This window comes from Corylus avellana, chromosome ca10 (genome assembly GCF_901000735.1).
Source record: "Corylus avellana chromosome ca10, CavTom2PMs-1.0".
Classification (NCBI taxonomy): Eukaryota; Viridiplantae; Streptophyta; class Magnoliopsida; order Fagales; family Betulaceae; genus Corylus; species Corylus avellana.
Window position 1 is genome coordinate 16,969,036 of NC_081550.1, and position 18,009 is coordinate 16,987,044.

At 37.2% G+C, this 18,009-nt stretch overlaps 1 protein-coding gene across 4 annotated transcripts; it reads right to left on the reverse strand.

The window, feature by feature from the left end:
- Positions 1–400: 400 nt before the first annotated feature.
- Positions 401–17,693, reverse strand: LOC132163737 (cell division cycle protein 27 homolog B-like). Of its 4 annotated transcripts, XM_059574104.1 has the most exons (16): positions 16,872–17,693; positions 16,517–16,589; positions 16,261–16,370; positions 15,940–15,986; positions 15,023–15,120; positions 13,512–13,816; positions 8,011–8,166; positions 5,857–6,073; positions 5,270–5,496; positions 5,095–5,160; positions 4,672–4,791; positions 4,319–4,395; positions 3,509–3,628; positions 3,150–3,369; positions 2,774–3,055; positions 401–1,058 (listed from the first exon to the last, which is right to left on the reverse strand). In XM_059574104.1, exons 1-16 carry the CDS (start codon positions 16,974–16,976, stop codon positions 1,008–1,010), a joined length of 2,274 nt encoding a protein of 757 aa, XP_059430087.1. In that variant the 5' UTR covers positions 16,977–17,693; the 3' UTR covers positions 401–1,007. The 4 variants fall into 4 exon arrangements, with proteins under 4 accessions (XP_059430087.1, XP_059430088.1, XP_059430090.1 ...); XM_059574105.1 differs by lacking the exon at positions 16,517–16,589 and having other exon boundaries at positions 16,872–16,958; XM_059574108.1 differs by lacking the exons at positions 401–1,058; positions 2,774–3,055 and having other exon boundaries at positions 3,278–3,409.
- Between the last annotated feature and the right edge of the window lie 316 nt (positions 17,694–18,009).

Here is an 18,009-nt window from a genome sequence, read left to right on the forward strand (position 1 = left end):
CAAAACCACAGGAACCTCCTGTGATAAAAATCAAACCCTAAGGGAGAAAAAAATAAAGCAACCAAACCTCAGTGGGGGTATTTAGTATTTAATAATAAAAAAAAAAAAAAAAAAAAAAAAAGATAAAAGCAAGAAATGTAAAAGCTGAGGGAGCAGAGGGCATGATGCTTTGTTCATAATGGGGAAGAATAGAGAAAAAAAGAAGTTTAATGAAGGAATTTAGGTTGTTGTTTGGTTTCCAAGAAAAGCTAGAAAAGAAAAGAAATCAAAGTTGCATATCTTGGAATTCGTACGATGCTTCAGAAAGCAAAATTATCTACCAGCAACACAGCAGAAAATCAGCTCATTCTTGCTCTACTTTCACAGCAACAATAAATCTTTATAAACACATCCAAAGATCTGTATAGAAATAAATTGGAGTTTATTCATCTTCTTTCAATTACGATTACAATTTATATGGACACCATTTGACCCCTAAAACCTTAGATTGTTCAGTGGAATGGCTGCAGCAAAGGCCTGTTAGCACAAATCACAAACAAGCTATAATCTGAAGAGGCAACTCAAGTAAAGGATAAACTTGAGTCCCACAATTGTGAAATCAAAAAGTAAATCACTCCATTGTCAAAGGATGGGTGCAGAATCAAACCCTAGTATCAATGTATTGGCGAGTCAACTACACCTATGAACAACTAATACAGGCTAATGATACAAGACTTTTTCTTTGGCATCATGATACCACTATCCATACAAGTATGAGAGCTTTTTTATACCTTTGTTACATCATCCTCCGTTAGTATGCGAATCACCCCCACAACTGAGGTCACTTCACATAATCAGCCAACTAGAAGGGGTGCCGGCACAAACAATCAGGCCTCAAGCATCAAGCATCAAGCCATTTTATTCATCATCCGTCGAAAGCACAAGCAGGCCAAACTCCTTGGGGCCAAATGATCTGAGCCGAATAGTTTAGATCATTCTCCAATACTGCCTGTGAAGAGAAAGTGGATCTACATCTCCTCTTCTAGTTCATCAGGCACATGCAACTTCTCAATGGCAGACTGTTATAAGATTAGAAGAAAGGATGAACATTGCAAACATTCCTTGCTCTCTAGGAAGAAACAACTTACTAAAAAAGAAAAGGAAAAACTGCAATCTATTTGTGCAGTAATCAGACCTAAAATAAATGCTTTTGTTTTTTCCAAAAAATATATATAAAATAAAATAAAATAAAATAAAATAAAAAAAGAAGCACATTGACGGTAAACATACAAAGAAAAGGCTAAAGAAGATGCATAACTAATCTTATGACAAAACTGAATGGCAAACTTGTTTGTGATAATGAGATAAGGGAGCTGAGAATCACAAGAATTGAGAAGGCCTGCATTAAATTGAATGAATGGGAAAGAAAGATCTGGAAATGGAAGATCAGGAAGAGGAACAGCAGTCCCAACCCTAAACAAAGGTGTACATAACAAAAGAGGCTGGTTATGGCTTTTAGTTGATAAGGTCCCTTCGCATCTATCATGAGCTGGATACCACTTTCATAGAGCTCACAATTTCTTGTGAGAATCAATGGAATGGATCCGGCTTGCATGCGGTAGTGGTGGTACCATTTTCCACTAAATGGTACCGTTTTGCCCAGTTAAAAACTAGGTTTAAAAAATTAATAATAAAAAATTCATTAAAACTTAAATATTATTTTTTAAAAATTAATAATTAAAAAGGTAAAAATATTTTTTTAAAAAACTAAAACAACATGGGGTGGCTAGTTGGCCAAGTGGGTGGCTGGCCACCCCATTTTGGCCAAGGGGGTGGCTCCCATGGCCGGTCTGGAGGTGGACGAACCACCCGCATGGCCGGTCTGGGGGTGGACGAACCACCCCCATGGCCCTTGGGGTGGTCCGGCCACCCCCAAAAGGCCAAAAGAAAAAAAAGAAAAAAAAAAAAACTGTGGATAAACCCAGTAGCGAGTATGACGCTGGCGGTGAAAGACTTGGCTGCGAAGAAGAGGTTGTTGTCGGTATGGAGGAAGTGGCAGTTCTTTCCGACGAGGGGGATGGCGATTCCAACCACTCCGGGCCTCCGGCGATGAGGATTGACGCGATGGCGACAAGTTTGACAAGTTTGGCGATGAAAACAGAACCTCATCCCGCCAGCAAACCAGTGGCCTCCGCCCACGATCCAGCGGTTTCTGCCCACAATTCCGCCAGCAACCGCGCGGTCCCATGAGCAGCGAGCTCTAATCTCCACCAGCAAGTGATGGCAACGAACCTGCAGTTCTGCCAATGGCCCCATGGCCTTAGCTCAAGTTCGTCCTTCTCGCCTCAAGGTCGCCAGACTTCGCATCAAGTTTGCCGGACTTTAGCAAGTCTACAGCAAGTCTAGAGCCACCCCCAGACGGCCAGCCACCCCCTTGGCCAACCGGCCAACCCATTTTGTTTTTGTTTTAGTTTTTTAATATTTTTACCTTTTTAATTATTATTATTATTATTTTTTAATTTTTAAGTTTTAATGAATTTTTTATTATTAATTTTTTAAACCTAGTTTTAACTGGGCAAAACGGTACTGTTTAGTGGAAAACGGTTTCCGCATGCAAGCCGGATCCCAATGGAATATAGTGAACTGTGCCCACTCATTTAACTCCCATGATCCTCAAAAAGAGATATTCTTTTTCTTATGTGGAAATTTACAGAATTCAAAAAACTGAAGGTGCAATTTAATAATAATATCCAATTTTACAGGCAATAAGATAACTATGAAATAAGTCAATCACCTTAATGGCAGCAACGTCTGTCGCAGGTGGTTTCAAATCCAAAGCAAGACCAAAATGAAGCATCGCTTTTTCATGCATATTATGCCGCTTATAAATGGTACCCATCAAAGCAAATACACTGCTTTCACGAGGGATATACTCTTTAAGCTCCTCCAGGACTTCTAGGGCTTCATCAAATTTTTCCAAGCTCACTAGGATATTAGCCTTCTGATACATGGGAAGAGGATTCTTCTTATCTGCTAAAATAGCCTTCTCCATAATCACCAAAGCTTCGTCATTTCTCTGTCGGATGATAGAAACACAATTAAGAAAGCTTTCAAAAACAGCATGCTTCCTGAAGCCACAATATTGGAATCATTATTGCAAGAGGTCAAACCTTTAAGACATGCAAAGCTATACCAAGATAACACATTATAACAGAAGAGTATGGATTTATCTGAAAAGCCATCCGGAAGTGATGCTCTGAAAACTCATACTTTTCTTGGCGAAGATATATCATTCCAAGCCCATACCAGGAGTTATAATGTCTTGTGTCAACCCGAAGTGCACTCTGGTAGCTCTTAATTCCATTATCAAAATCCTCCAAAGCTACATATCTGCAGATATGTATGCAATAGCAAGATCATAAATGGCTAGCTGAAATAATAAAAAGTAAGAATTAAGCTCGCATAAATTCACTCTAGTAGATATTCCATTTCATGGTTTAAATCAGGGAGGGAGAAGGGACTGTCATACTCATGACCACAAAGTGTGTGTGCATATGCAAATCTTGGATTAAGTTGAACGGATCGCTGGAAATTTCTCAGAGCAGTTTCATGGTCTTTCTGCAAGCTATAGCAATTTCCCATAGCACACCTGCATGTCCATTCAAAAGGAAACATATAAGAAATAATAATGTTGATAATAACAGCTAACAAGTCCTAATACAGCCATAAAAAACAAGAATCTAAAAGCTTCATAGCCTTTTAATCCTCAAATTTGCAAAGACACATTCCTAGCGAGGTGTAAAGTAGATAATTAATGCCAAAAAACCCAAAAATCGCTGAACTGCTATGAGTAACCATAGAATTACAACAATTTAACAGGAGGGCAGAAACAAACACAGCTCATAAGGCAAAATTGAAAGATAAATTCCAAAAAGACCTTGCCTTCCTTCCCCTGAACATATAGGCAGGAACAATTTATAGTTCTCTAAATGAGTCTGCATATCTCAAGATTTCAGAGTTTAATAGAGAATATTAATAGTACTTTTCCATTTGAGCACTCCAAGGTCTGCAAGTTAAAGACCTTGTGGCGCACAAGAGTGAGGAAGAAACCAAAATACATGTTTATTAAGATGAGATAATTAAAGCTTCTACTGCATATTGCAGCAAAACTTTAAACACAAGATTAAAGTAACAAAAAAATTTGATAGGAGAAACAGCTCCGAGGATGCGAAAAATGGGAGTAATAAAAGGTCACTTGCAGAACTAATGCTAAGCAGTTTTATAAGAAAACTAAGATTAGAATGCACTGTCTTATTTGAGGAAAGGTTGATAACGCTACCAAGATTCAGGAGCTAAGCGGTCAGTTGATATAAGTTCTTGAGCCAGGTAACTTAACTTCATATCTTCCTTCAAATGCTGCAATGATGATAGAATAACTGTCGGTGAAGCAATAAAGTAAGAGAGAAACTTTTACTGCAACCATCCAGTATCATAAATGCAAGATAATCGATTAACAGTTTGCTTGAGATTAGAGTACTTAGGACAGAAAAGTAGAATAGCATTGACTTTAATAAGCCCCCATTTTGTGGTTAGCTAAATTCACTTAAGTTATCCATCTAAGGGAGTTCATTTTCAGATTGCATCCTGGGGAAAATGAACACTTTTTTCAAGAACAATATGGTGGGAACTCACATAAAGAACTGTTGAATACATATCCATTCCTTCTAAACTGTAAGGGGATGCCTGGCGGGCAAGACTGAAGGCCCAATCAGCTTCTAAATAATCTACCAGTTCAAAGTATGCTTTTCCAACCTGCATTTGACACATGAATTAATTAACATGCCAAATACTAAGTAGTATTCAGACACATTCTACTGTTCTAGCAGAAGAGTCATTGACAGATCAATGGCATATAAATAAACCAGTTCATTGATAGAAAAAAAAAAAATATATATATATATATATATATATATATATATATATATATATATAAACAATGCATTTAAATACATTTAGTCACAACTCTCACCTTATGTAAGTACATGATCAGCATAGTAGAAAAAGGTATAAAATCCAGAAAAGGGTTAAAAACAGAATTTTGAAAAAGCAAACTACCTGGGAAAGCACCCAGCCTGTGTTATAATGCTTCTGTGGAAGCTTAAGATAGACATCCAGTGCTTCCTATACAGCCCAGAACCAGTCAGACAATTAAGCATGAGACAGGAAATACAAAATCATCTTCTTTTCCACAAAAATATATTTCGTTTATTCAAGAATAATCATGTAATACCTGGCACCTGTACATGCAGGAAAGTCTGTAGCCTTCCCCAAGAGTTCTCAAAAGGTCCATTATTTCTGAAGCACCACTAATGGATCTTGAGCCATTCATGATATCTGCATTAATTGGAATGACTGCTCCTTCTTGTTCGAGTGATCTAGTATCACCAGAGGGAGATGAACTAGAAGTTGTCAATGTGCTATTTGATCGAGAATCATCAAAATTCTCATTGCGTATCCCTATATGAGATAAAATTTGAAAGCTTATAGAGCATCAGTTTAATAGCAATTAGGCAGAAATATAACATAATAAGAGAATTTGACTTCAGGTATGACCAAGTTCACATTAACATATTGGAAGTCATCATCTGTAATCTATAGTAAAGAAATTTTGGATCCATAATGCAGTTAATTTGAGTTCACGCATGGCTTGTATAACAATTATAACTATAGTCACAAACAAGTCCTTTTATCGTTAACTGTTAGAGAACAATTAATTGTAAAACGTATCAGTGAAAGATCATCATTTTTGCACTTCTCAATCCTCATATGATAGTATAAGTTCACTGAATTATTTAAAGATAAAAGATATTTCATTACCTTCATCAATATTTTCATTTGTCCATGACTGACCCTTACGAACTGTCACAGCACGAAATGCCATAGAGCTCAGTTTGGACCCTCCAAAATATTTAGAAGAGTTGCTAGTTCCATTTCCAACAGCCATTGTGGCACTCACATTTGCGTTGGCCCCTCCATCTCCAGAAAGCCTTGTACTTCGACGAGGGCCAGAATCAGAAAATAACCTCCCAGAAATCTGGAAAACAAAGGAAACAAAATAATTTCAAGGGGGAAGATTCCAAATTGTGCATCAAAAAGATCTAAAAATAAAGTAAGAATACTCCTCCCACAAACAAGGTCTACATGGATATACCAAGCAAGAAATAGAAGAATTATTACTGCAAGAAATGTAGTTAATAAGACAAGCGCCAATCACTTAATGAACAAATGAAAATGTCACCTTCACATGAAAACAAGAGCAACCATGCCCACCAAATTTTTAAGATCGGCCAGAAAGATGCCACAAGATGTGTAGACAAGTTAAACCTACAGATTAAAGCATGACAGGGCAACCTATGTAATGAACTGAAGGCTGCATCAGCCAAAAAGAAAAACAACCTGACCATGAGCTGAATTTTGTACCAAAAAAAGGTAAGGAAAAACGGAACAGAATAGCTTCTATAAGAATTACACCAATGTCTTTTATGCCCTCCAATAGAAGGTAGACATGTAAGCTTGGAATACCAAAATGCATTAAAATGATAACACCAAATCAATCTCTATTCTCTTAGAAACATAACCAAGCCATTGATAAAAGCCTCCGCCATTCCCCATTCAACAGACACCCTCGCCAAAGCCTCATTCAACCGTTGTTATGGTGCTGTTAGCTGGAACCCGGAATGAAGCAACCATTAGTGATCCAATAAAAAAAGAACAATTCATTATAGAATCCTTGCGTAAGAGACTTGTCTGCTTCTGTTCACCTCACACAATGTACATGCATTAACAATTTACGGCTAACAAAAAAATAGGCTTTGACAAGTTCATATTCCTTACTGAGGAAACAAGGACAATTCATGAGAAAAAGTTCTTTGCGAAGTCTGTCTTCTTAGATTCCACGTCAACAGTTGGGCTCTAAATTAATAACAAATAACTAAAGAGATACCCCGAAAGAGTCTTGACCATTTGTACTGGGGCCTTTCAGCATCCCTAAGAGTATACTTCGAAAAGACCAAAAATGGGTGGCTTAACCAATATTTAACTTTCAACATTAGGGAGACCTCAGACATGCCAGGCAACAGTCAGCAAAATCATGACCGAAAAAAGACAGTGAGTTACAAAATTCTGCCTCATCACCTTCTTAGGCTCTTTCAATATCTATTCTGTACCAATAGCAAAAAAAATTTACCATCAAAAGCTTGTGTCTGTCACATGGGGCTTCAGATGTGGCGTTCAGTGAAGGAACAGTGGTGATGTTGAATGGTGAATGGGGCTTTGTCTTTCACTTGGTTTTGTTTCAAGAGAATAGAGATTGATCTGGTGTTATCATTTTAATGCATTTTGTTGTAGTAAGCTTAAGTGTCTATATGCTATTGGAGGGTATAAAAGATCTGATTTACACCAGGTCCTTGTAGAAGTTATTTTCAAAGTGAAAACTACTGAATAGCCTAAAAAAAGGCAGAACCAAACCACATGATCTTAAAAGGCAAACTAATAGATTGGTGTCAGCTGTGAAAGCTCACAACTTTACATTAGAAAAGATTTAACAAATCAAACAAACTGATACCTAAAACAATTCAAACTTAGCTCTTCTGGCCAATGTGTAACTGAAGCTGAGAGTCCCCTGCTCAGATACTTATTCAAAAGACACATACATCCTCCAGACACGTTACAAATAACTCATATAGGCTTCCTAGTTTCATGCACAATAAATGCACTTTGAAAATCTGACCAAGTAATTTGTTAAAAAAAATTCTCCACAAATGAACACTTTGACAATTTAAATTGTGAAATTTATAATAAGGAATTACTGCATAATGGTATTATCACTGTATTCTGACTAAAAGAGGTGATACATTAAGGCAGTGCTACGTGTAATTATGCTTTTATCCCCATATCAAATGGGGTGACATTAAAAAAAAGAAAAAAAAAAAAAAAAAGAGAAAAAAGAGCATGAATATACAAATCAATAACCTTCCGTAATTTTCCTTCATCCACAAACTTTCTTCGAGGGGCTTGAATAGTAGAGTTCACAGTTGACCTTGGAGAGCTATCAGCAATGGGTATGCTTGGGTTTGGGACATTTGGCTGCACATTTCTGTACAAAGGTGGTGGAGCAACACCTGACAACTGTGAAACATAGGGGATCTCAGAGCACTGAATGATCTTTACAGTAAAATGGAGAGATAAACTAACAAAGACGTAGATAACTCAATATATTTGCTAAAGAAACAAAATCTTGTTAAGTAAATCATGTCCACAATCTAAAGATGCAAAAGTGGTGGCAAATCATGGGTTTTATGTCTTATGAGCAGCATCAAAAGGATTATGAATGCAGAACTTCTCATATAAAAGTTCAGTGCAGTCTAAATGAAAATTAAAGCAACTTACACTGGAGAAATTTGCATTTCACTACCATAAGATTGGGAAATAAAGGCTTACTCCTGGGAGAAAATATAATTATATAAAGCGCACTCTGAACATAGTCTAAAAACAAGAATTATGAGGGAACTGACGAAATGGGGGGAACTGCAAAGTAGTAGGAATTACAAAATCCAGACCTAAAAACCTTAGGGGGGGTGTGCAGCCAAATGTAGAGTGTAAGTACATAAACCATAAGGTAAAAAAAAAAGGGGGCAATGTCTTTGCCACGATAGTGTCACCTAAAAATTCAAAGTTTCCTAGTTCAGGCCGAGAGCTGAGCCCACATCTTTATTGTTAAAGAACTATAAATCCACATAAAGTAAAGGGATCCTACCTACTCAGCACTAATAATTCTCTGAATTTTAAAACAACCATACACGGAAAAGGCCAAAATCTGTGGTGTCTTACATAAAAAAGTATAGAATAAAAACCACAAGACAGACAAAACAAATGTCTTTGGCACAAAAGTCTCACCTGTAACTTCAAAAATTCCTAGACATCATCACACCAGAAATTAAAGATACATCTTATATATGAAAATGTTAGGGAGATTGAGACCTTATGGATTTTTCCAATGATACCATAATATAGTATATTTGGACACCATTGAACCCAAAAGTTGAAGCCTATGGGTTTGGGCCCAGCTACATTAACCACTCACACATGTAACATCTTTCTAATGTGAGACTCAATCTTTTCACACTCACATGTGTATATTCAACAATGTTTCTTTCACATGCGAGTCCATAACCACATTGCTACACTCCCCCCTCAAATGGAAGTTTTTCCTATCGATCTTAAGAGTCATCTCCATGATCACTTGTGTGCTATGTGAATTTGCCCGTGTCATGCACCTTTGCCCCTACTTCAGGGATTTAGTATGTACTATATACTCATGGCAGGAACCTTTGCCCCTTACTCCAGAGACCATCGTCCATGTCCACACCTTGCACCTTTGTCCCTGCTCCAAGAACTCTTATCTATGCATGCACTACTTCTCAATACCGCACACCACGATTGGCTCCGATACCACTTGTTAAGGAGATTGACACCTTTAGGAGTTTTCTAGTGAGACTAATGTAGCACGTTGGGACACCACTCAATTCAAAAACTTAAGCCCATGAGTTCAAGCCCAACTATGCTATATTAACCTCTCACTTGTGACATCTTTCAAATGTGGGACTCAAAACTTTTTACATTCACACATTTATATCCATAAAAAACAACCTCTTCCTTTCATAATTTTTTTTTATAAGAAATCGAAATATTATTAAAAGCGAAAAGCGCTACTCAGGTATACAAGAAGTATACCTAGCTAGGAGGAGGAAAAAAAAGATAATGAAAACTAAGTTCCTAGGGAGCTACACATGCAACTGTCCAAGTATAAAGAGCAAAAAATAAAAGGGACTCAACCTCTGCCAATGTCCTCTCACGGTCTTCAAAACTTTTTTTGTCATTTGTTTCCCTCCAAAAACACTACAAGAGGCAAGAAGGCACCATCTTCCGCAAAACAACACTTCAAGTTCTACCACCAGTCCACCAACAAGCAAAGAAGTTAGCTACACTACTAGGCATCACTCAAGATAGCCCAAAATGACTGAAAAAGGCATTCCATAAGGCGCAAGCAACCTCACAATGGAGTAGAAAATGGTCAACGGAATCCCCATTCCTCTTGCACGCATAACACCTATCAATCACAATGACATGTCACTTCCTAAGATTGTCCATAGTAAGGATCTTCCTTAAGACAACCGACCAAGTAAAAAAGGCGACCCTCAAGGGATTAGTCAACCAAATACTCTTCCAAGGGAAAGGAGTGTCATCGTTACAACTTACAAGCAAGGATTTTGTAGAAGGAGCTAACAGCGAACAACCCTTTTCTAAAGGAGAACCGCCAAAGGTTGTCTTCACCATCTCATCTCACTCTAACTGAGTACAACAAATTGAAGAATGAGGCAAAGATATCCACCTCCCAATCATGAGCCGCTCCAACAAACCTAATGTTCCAATGAATTGAGTCACCAGAAAACTCCAAGTGAGCCGTTACTAAAGCATCCTATACACAAGCAATATCATATAAATCTGGAAATGCTTCCTCACCACAAATCAGTCAAAATCTAACATTGGCGCCATCTCCTACATCAAACCTAGTATGAATTGAAAACATCCCCCAACCCTTCCTGATATCTTCCAAACCCCATACAAACCAACAAGCTAATTAGAACAACACCCACACCACGAGCTGTCAAATTTAGAATCCACCACGCCTTTCTTTTTGCACATAGCGCCAAAGCCATTTTCCCAAAATAGCACAGTTGAACTTCAACAAGTTCTAAATGTCCAACCCTTCTTCAAAGATCAGAGACCAGACCTTGGACTAGCTAACTAAGTGAAATTTGAACTCTTCACCCAGCCTACCCTATAAGAAATCACGATGAAACTTCTCTATAAGATTTGCAACACCCACATTGAGAGGAAAGAGGAACAAGAAATAAGCAAGCAAATTGGAAAATGTGCTCTTTATAAGGGTAACCCCACCACCCATAGACAAGTAGATCATTTTCCAACTAGCCAAACAACATTTTATCTTTTCAATAACTTCGTTCCAAATAGACTTGACCTTAAAGGAGGCCCCCAACGGAAGACCAAGATATTTCAAAGGTAAGGAAGAAATCTCGCAACCTAGAATGCCAACCAACCCATCCACATTCTCAACATTACCCATAGGAACCATTTCTGACTTGGCCCAGTTGATCTTTAGGCCAGAGGCAGCTTCAAAGCATAAAAATAAAGCACGCAGGTAGCGAAGGTGGTCAAGCTTAGCCCCACAGAAAACCAAAGTATCATCTACAAACAACAAATGTGAAATGTTAACCCCACCAAAAAGACTGAGAGAAAACCACATTAACAGTGGCAGATGGCATTCTACTTAAGGCCTCCACAACAATAACAAAGAGAAAATGCGATAGAGGATCTCCCTATCTCAAGCCACAGAAGATACTGAAGAAATCAAATGGATTGCCATTCACCAAGACGGAAAAGTGCACCAAATACCGTGTGCTATCCAAGAGCACAATTTCTCCCCAAAACCACACCTCCTCATCAAGTAAAGCAAGAAATCCCAATTGACGTGACCATAAGCCTTTTCAATATCTAGTTTTGCATATCACCCCTGACTCAACAGATTTGATTCTACTATCCACGCATTCATTAGCAATGAGAACGGAATCAAGGATTTGCCTACCTTGAACAAATGCATTATGGGGTTTTAAAATAATCTTCTCCACAACCCTTCTCAATCTATTGGCAAGGATTTGGCAATAATCTTATAAACTCCACTTACAAGACTAATAGGCCGCAAGTCCATAAGATCAATAGGTCTGGATTTCTTCAGAATGAGGGCAATGAAGGTGGCACCAAGACTTTTTTCAAACTTACTACGTGCGTGGAAATCATGGAACACCCCCATAATGTCTACCTTGATAACATTCCAACAAGCTTGAAAGAAAGCCATAAAGAAACCATTAGGCCTAGGCGCCTTGTCACTGTTTATACCTTTCACCACCTCAAGAAACTCCCGCTCATCAAACCGGCTCTCTAGCCTAGTAGCTTTCACCACTTCAATGGAGTCGAAAGCAAGGCCTTCCAACTTAGGCCACTAGTTGAACTTTTTTGAAAACAAACTATCATAGTATTGCACAATGTGATCCCGAGTAACAAATTGATCAGAAGAGACTGAGCCATTTACAGACAGAACTTCAATGGATCTGTTTCTCCTATTTGATTTGGCCGCCCAATGAAAGAATTTTGTGCATTTATCACCGTCTTAAGTCAAAGAGCCCTAAAAACTCTTTCTTACATAATTGATAAGCAAGTAGGTTGTCCTTTCCCCCTTCCCCTCTTTGCTTAGGAAAAAAAAAAAAAAAAAGAAAGAAGATAAGCAAGTAGGTTAAGAATGTGTTTAAACTCAAGTTGAGACCAAAGCCTAGGCCACTGATGTAGGCTGCAAAATTATAATTCCCATGTAAAATGAAGATATCTCTCCATTACAAACTTCGATAATTCTAAAAGTTAAAGAAAGCGAATAATGAATCGCCTAGAGTGAATCTAAAGCATAACACTACAAGCTTAGTTAAAAATAACTTCATATGAATATAATTACGGAAACTGTGAAAACTACACACACTTACAAAGATAATCTTAGTATATATTTCACCAACACATCAACATCAAATCAACTAAGAAACTTGAATCATGTTATCATAAACAGAAGGAAATTGTCATTGTTGGCATGCATGCATGCCAGAATGTTAAAAATGGTCATTGTGAGAGTGGTTAGTTGGAGTGTAATTATGCCTTGTCTTAAATGGATAATATGGAAGGAAAAGAAAAGTTGGACTTTTGAAAGGTTGAGCTTGATCTAGTTTCAACTAAATCTTTATTCTAGAAATCTTTGTATAACTAGATAACTGCTTAAGGCAATGTCCGTTCATCTCTTTTTCTTTTTCTTTTTTGAATTTCTTGAGCATTCTATTCTTTTAATACCTAATTATTAAAAGCATCACTAGTAGTAGGGCTAGCAATTTTTTACACAACCTGCAAATTCGACACGAACCCAACACGAAATGGGTCGTGTTGGGTTTGCTTAATACCACATGTGTTTATTAAATGGGTTATGCATGCCGGGTCGTGTTAGGTCAACCCAATATGACACTTTTATTAAACGGTCAAACGGGTCATATCGGGTCACATCTGGGTTGTCTCAGGGTTAAAAGGTTTAACTCGTTTAACTAAACGGGTTATTGTTAGGGTTAACCCTTAACGGGTTGGCGGGTCAAACAAGTCAACCCAAACCTAACTCGCCAACCCAAATTGCTAGTAACTGACAGCTTGGAAGCAAGTTAGTCATTCTTTTATAAGCAAAGCTCAACTAACTTGCCTTAAACATAGCAATAATTAATCATTACTATACCAAAAGAAAAAATAAATTTAAAACCTTATATTCCGATATACGTTATGAGGTGTATGAGGTGTAATTTAAAATATTATACCTGTGAAACCATTGGTGAAGGAGTATTATAGAATGATATGTTTGATGAACCACCATTTGAAGACTGAACAGCAGCTGCTCCATGATAATTACCAGGAATATCTCTTAGGTTATTGCCTTGCATGTGTTTTAATTGCCTTGGACTGGCATCATCTGGGCCTGGACCAAAGTTCCTAGCAGAAACTGCGCTACGATCCTCATTTGGCATGTTCAAGCTTTGGGAAGCAGATCCATGGGATAAATATTGCTTTTGTATGCAAAGAGCAGCTGCGTCACCAAAAACTGCAGTTGCTTCTTCAGCAGCACCTAAAATGATCAAAAATAAGGCTTTGATTAAATATGAATCAAAAGTATGAGATCAAGCCCCAAACTAAATCTCTCAATTACGTGAGCATTGTTAATTAAAAAAAAAAGACTAGGAGCAACTGTTGTCATATCCATAACACAACGAACTTTATTAAGAAAAGAATTAATCCGGCCCTTATAACTATGATTTAATTAACCTCCAATCTCAACAACTGCATATACTTTAAATAGAGGCCCAGTCAGCAAAAGGGAACTAAAATACAGACACAGAGACCTGGTATATAAGTGGGGAATGTTAATGGGTCATTTTCATAATTACATAATCATGGTCAGATAGATTTTATTTTTTTTATTTTTTATTTTTAAAAAATCAGAGCTACTAGAAATCAATGATTAAAAGACAAAGTGCATGTCTCAGTAAAAAGGTACCTTTTCTAACATGTCACAATAATTTCTAATATCCTTATCCCAACTCTACCAATGACACATTGATGTTACATTATCAGACTTCATGATAAAGGAGGGTCACTTTAAGCAAAGCCAGGTAAAGTTATAGCTAACTAGCCTAACTTCTCCACCATACATCTTTATATATATATATATATATATATATATATATATATATATATAAAAATAAAAATAAAAAATAAAAAAAGGAAAGAGCTCTTCAAATTTAAGGGCATTGATCACAGCACTAGCATCAATCACAACCATTCCAACATGCAGGGCATAATTTCTATCCCTTAACTATCAAACTCAAATGGCAACATATTAAACAATCAGTTTACCTTGAACTGCAAACTCAGATTTTGATTAAGCACGCTATTACACATCCATGAGGCCTAGTCCAATATTAGAAAATTTATGGAATTAACATTCTCAAGACAAAAGGTACAGAAATGAGATAATACGGGGTGGGGTGGGGAGAACATCTGCTAATAATGATAACTGAATCAAATTTTACTCCACTAATTACCAATTCAAAATGAAACTCAACATATGAAGTAAGTTGGCTCTTAATCAACTTCTCTTCTTGCGGATAGCAGATTCATAGGTAAAGTAAAGAAATCCTTGGATTTGAAATCGCTACGCATAACATTTTAAGCCCTGAGAATTAACTGATCAGTTGCTGCATGACACTATCAAGTATGCTGGTAGCCACAGCAGTTCAAGTACTGGGACCATGTGGAAATTTTTTGTACAAACCTAATACACACAGCTCCTCATATGCAGCCCACATTAAAGGATCTACTGATAATGCCTGCTTAAAATGATGTACAGCACTTTTTCTTCTATCAGTGTACCTAAAACAACATAAAATCTCAATAAATAAGAAGCTGATATTCTGAATTAAGAAATTGCACAAACACACACAGACATAATCATGCAGGTCAATAACAACTAACCATTTCAGACTTTATGTTAGCTTTAAAATTCAAAAATGAGAATTGAATTAAATTCAGACTCACTTCCTAGTTGTAGGACGAAGGAAGTATAATTCATAGAGCACAAAGGATAAAAGATATATAGTAATGAAATTCAATTAACTGTGCTTAATGACCAAGTTTACATCGTCCAAGCTCTAATTCAATACAGGACTTTGGATAAGCTAGAGCTGCAAGTAATAGAAACAAATTAAGGAATAGAAAAGGCTAACACAAAACAAGAGAGTGCGGCCTTCTACCTCTACTACAAATAGTCAGCGAAGAAACATGAAAGGACACAAAGAGTCAGAGAGTCTGTTTCTTGGGGAAGGAAGGGAAAAACTTTAATTAAATATGCTTCTTTCACCTGATATTCGGTCAAGTGAAATGCAAATAGATTTGTAACTTTGAGAATAAGTTTTAGACCGCTTCATATATAAGTGTATGAGAGAAACCAGTTTGAAGGGTGTCTCTTTCACTTCTTTTTGTTTTTATTTATTATTATTATTTTTTCTTTTTTATTTTTTTGATAGTAAACAATGTATTGTATCGCCCTATTAGTCTCTCATTTGTACTGTACATGTATTTCAATCAACAGGAAATACATTTCTGGAAATTTAGAAAAGGATATATGGGACAACAAAATAGCAACCTACTTTACCAAAAGAACAAAGAAAAAAGAAAAAGAAAAAGCGTGACCTGTAAATAAGCCCTAGAAGGTAATGACCGGCTGCACCATTTGGAATCTGCATATAGAAGATAAACAACAAGAAGCAAATCACCATCATCCTAAAAGCAACTGAACAAGCAGACACTTGCCCAAAAATTAAAAAACAGGCAAGCAAAGACCAACAAATAGCAATGATGGAACATTCAAAAAATTACAGTGACCAAAGTATAAATCATGCAACTTGTTTGAATCCCATTTTTGAAGAAAACAAATGTAATGGTTAAGAATATTTTTTTTGTAAAGAGCAAAGTCGAAAGAAGTTAGTGAGTACACATGTTACCCTCCAATACCTCTGCACCTGGCTCATTAGCAGGACATAATGCAGCTTCGGCTTCTTTAAGAAGATCCATCTGAAAGCATGACAGTGCAAACAAGTAGCGGGACTGAGCCATTTGCATTCCTTCATAGAACAATGAAATAAAAAAGAAGAGAGAGATTAATCGATGAGCAATTTTTCAAAAAAATCAACCACAATAAAGAAACGTAGAAGAACCCTAACAACAAATTGGTTCAAAAATGGCAAAACATTAATACTATGCCACATACCCTTCAAAATATGGTACGCGGCATAAGATTGATTATCGTGCAAGTAACAGCCAGCTAATAATTGCATATTCGTCTGCATATAACAAAAAGTAAGCATCAAGGATTCAAGGAAAACTAAGAGGAATGATTCAGAGAATGCGAAACAATGATGTGTCCCGTGATGAACAGCAATCAATTCTTAAACAAAAAACCTAAAAACTACTTTGCTTTGTCTTCCTCAGAAAATTGCAAGATAGAGTGCCTAGTTAACCAAGCCCATTGAACCGTTTTTGCAATTTCACCCACTCTTTTTTGGGTTAGAAAGGAAAAAAGTTAAGTGGAAAATACCAAAAAAGAAAAAAGAAGGAACAGAAACCTCGGAGGGGAACTCAGCGCAGAGGCGTTCGCAGATGAAAATGGCGTTTCGGTACATGAAATGATGAAGGCTGTTCTGTACGCAGTCTGTGAGTATTGCTTCCATGGCTGCTTCGAGAGATTTTTCGTTTTTCTTAGAAGAGAGAAAGAGTAGAAAACAAAGGGTGTGCTCGGGGCTGTTCACTTTCACTTGGTCGCCGGGTATCTTGAAACCACCTCTTTGCTTGCTGGGGCAGGAAGTATTGCTTCCATGGCTGCTTCGATTCTCGCAGCTGGAGAGAGAGAGAGGGGGATCAGGATCCCCGGCTACTCTTTGAAATTCCCGAATTCTCTATTTCGACAGTCCAGGCCATTCATTACATCGAACGGCCTGGAACATGCCACGTGTACACATTTTGAATTTTTGAATTTTAAACCTATATACTTTCTTCCTCTCTCTCTCTCTCACAAATTCTTTTGAAAAAACGTCTCCTCCTTCCCAAAAGAAAATTTCCACCCAACAACCGAACGCCCGCCGCCGATGAACTACCACCGCGGAATGCAGCCTTCAACATCCAAAGAATTCTCCTTCTCCGCACATCCTAACCGTCTCCCTCTCCCTCTCTCTTTCTCTCTGCAGTCCTCGACAGATCTGGTTTTCGACGAACCACCACCTTCGTCTACCCTTCTATCTGTTAGTGCAATCAAGGGTGAGATCAAACACGCAGAGATGGCAGCTAGGCATCTCTTTGAATTGGATCCGCTCAATGCTCGACCTTACATCATGCTGCTTTCCAACATGTATGCTACTTGTGGAAGATGGAAAGATGTGGCATCCATGAGATCGATCATGTCTGAAGAACAATGATGTCAAAAAGTTTGCTGCTTTATAGTTGGATTGAGATTGATGACAAAGTACACAAATTTGAAATTTGTTTCAAGATCAGACTCATCTGAAAAAAAAAATTAAATAAAAAATTTAAAAATAAATAAATAAAAAGAAAAATATAATTTAGCCTCCCAAATTATTGACTATTTACAATTTAGCCCCCAATATTCAAAAAGAAATAAAGTAACTTTCAAATTACCAATCAATTGCAATTTGACCACGCTATTAGTTATTATCATTACATAAGATGAAAAATTTAATACAACATCGT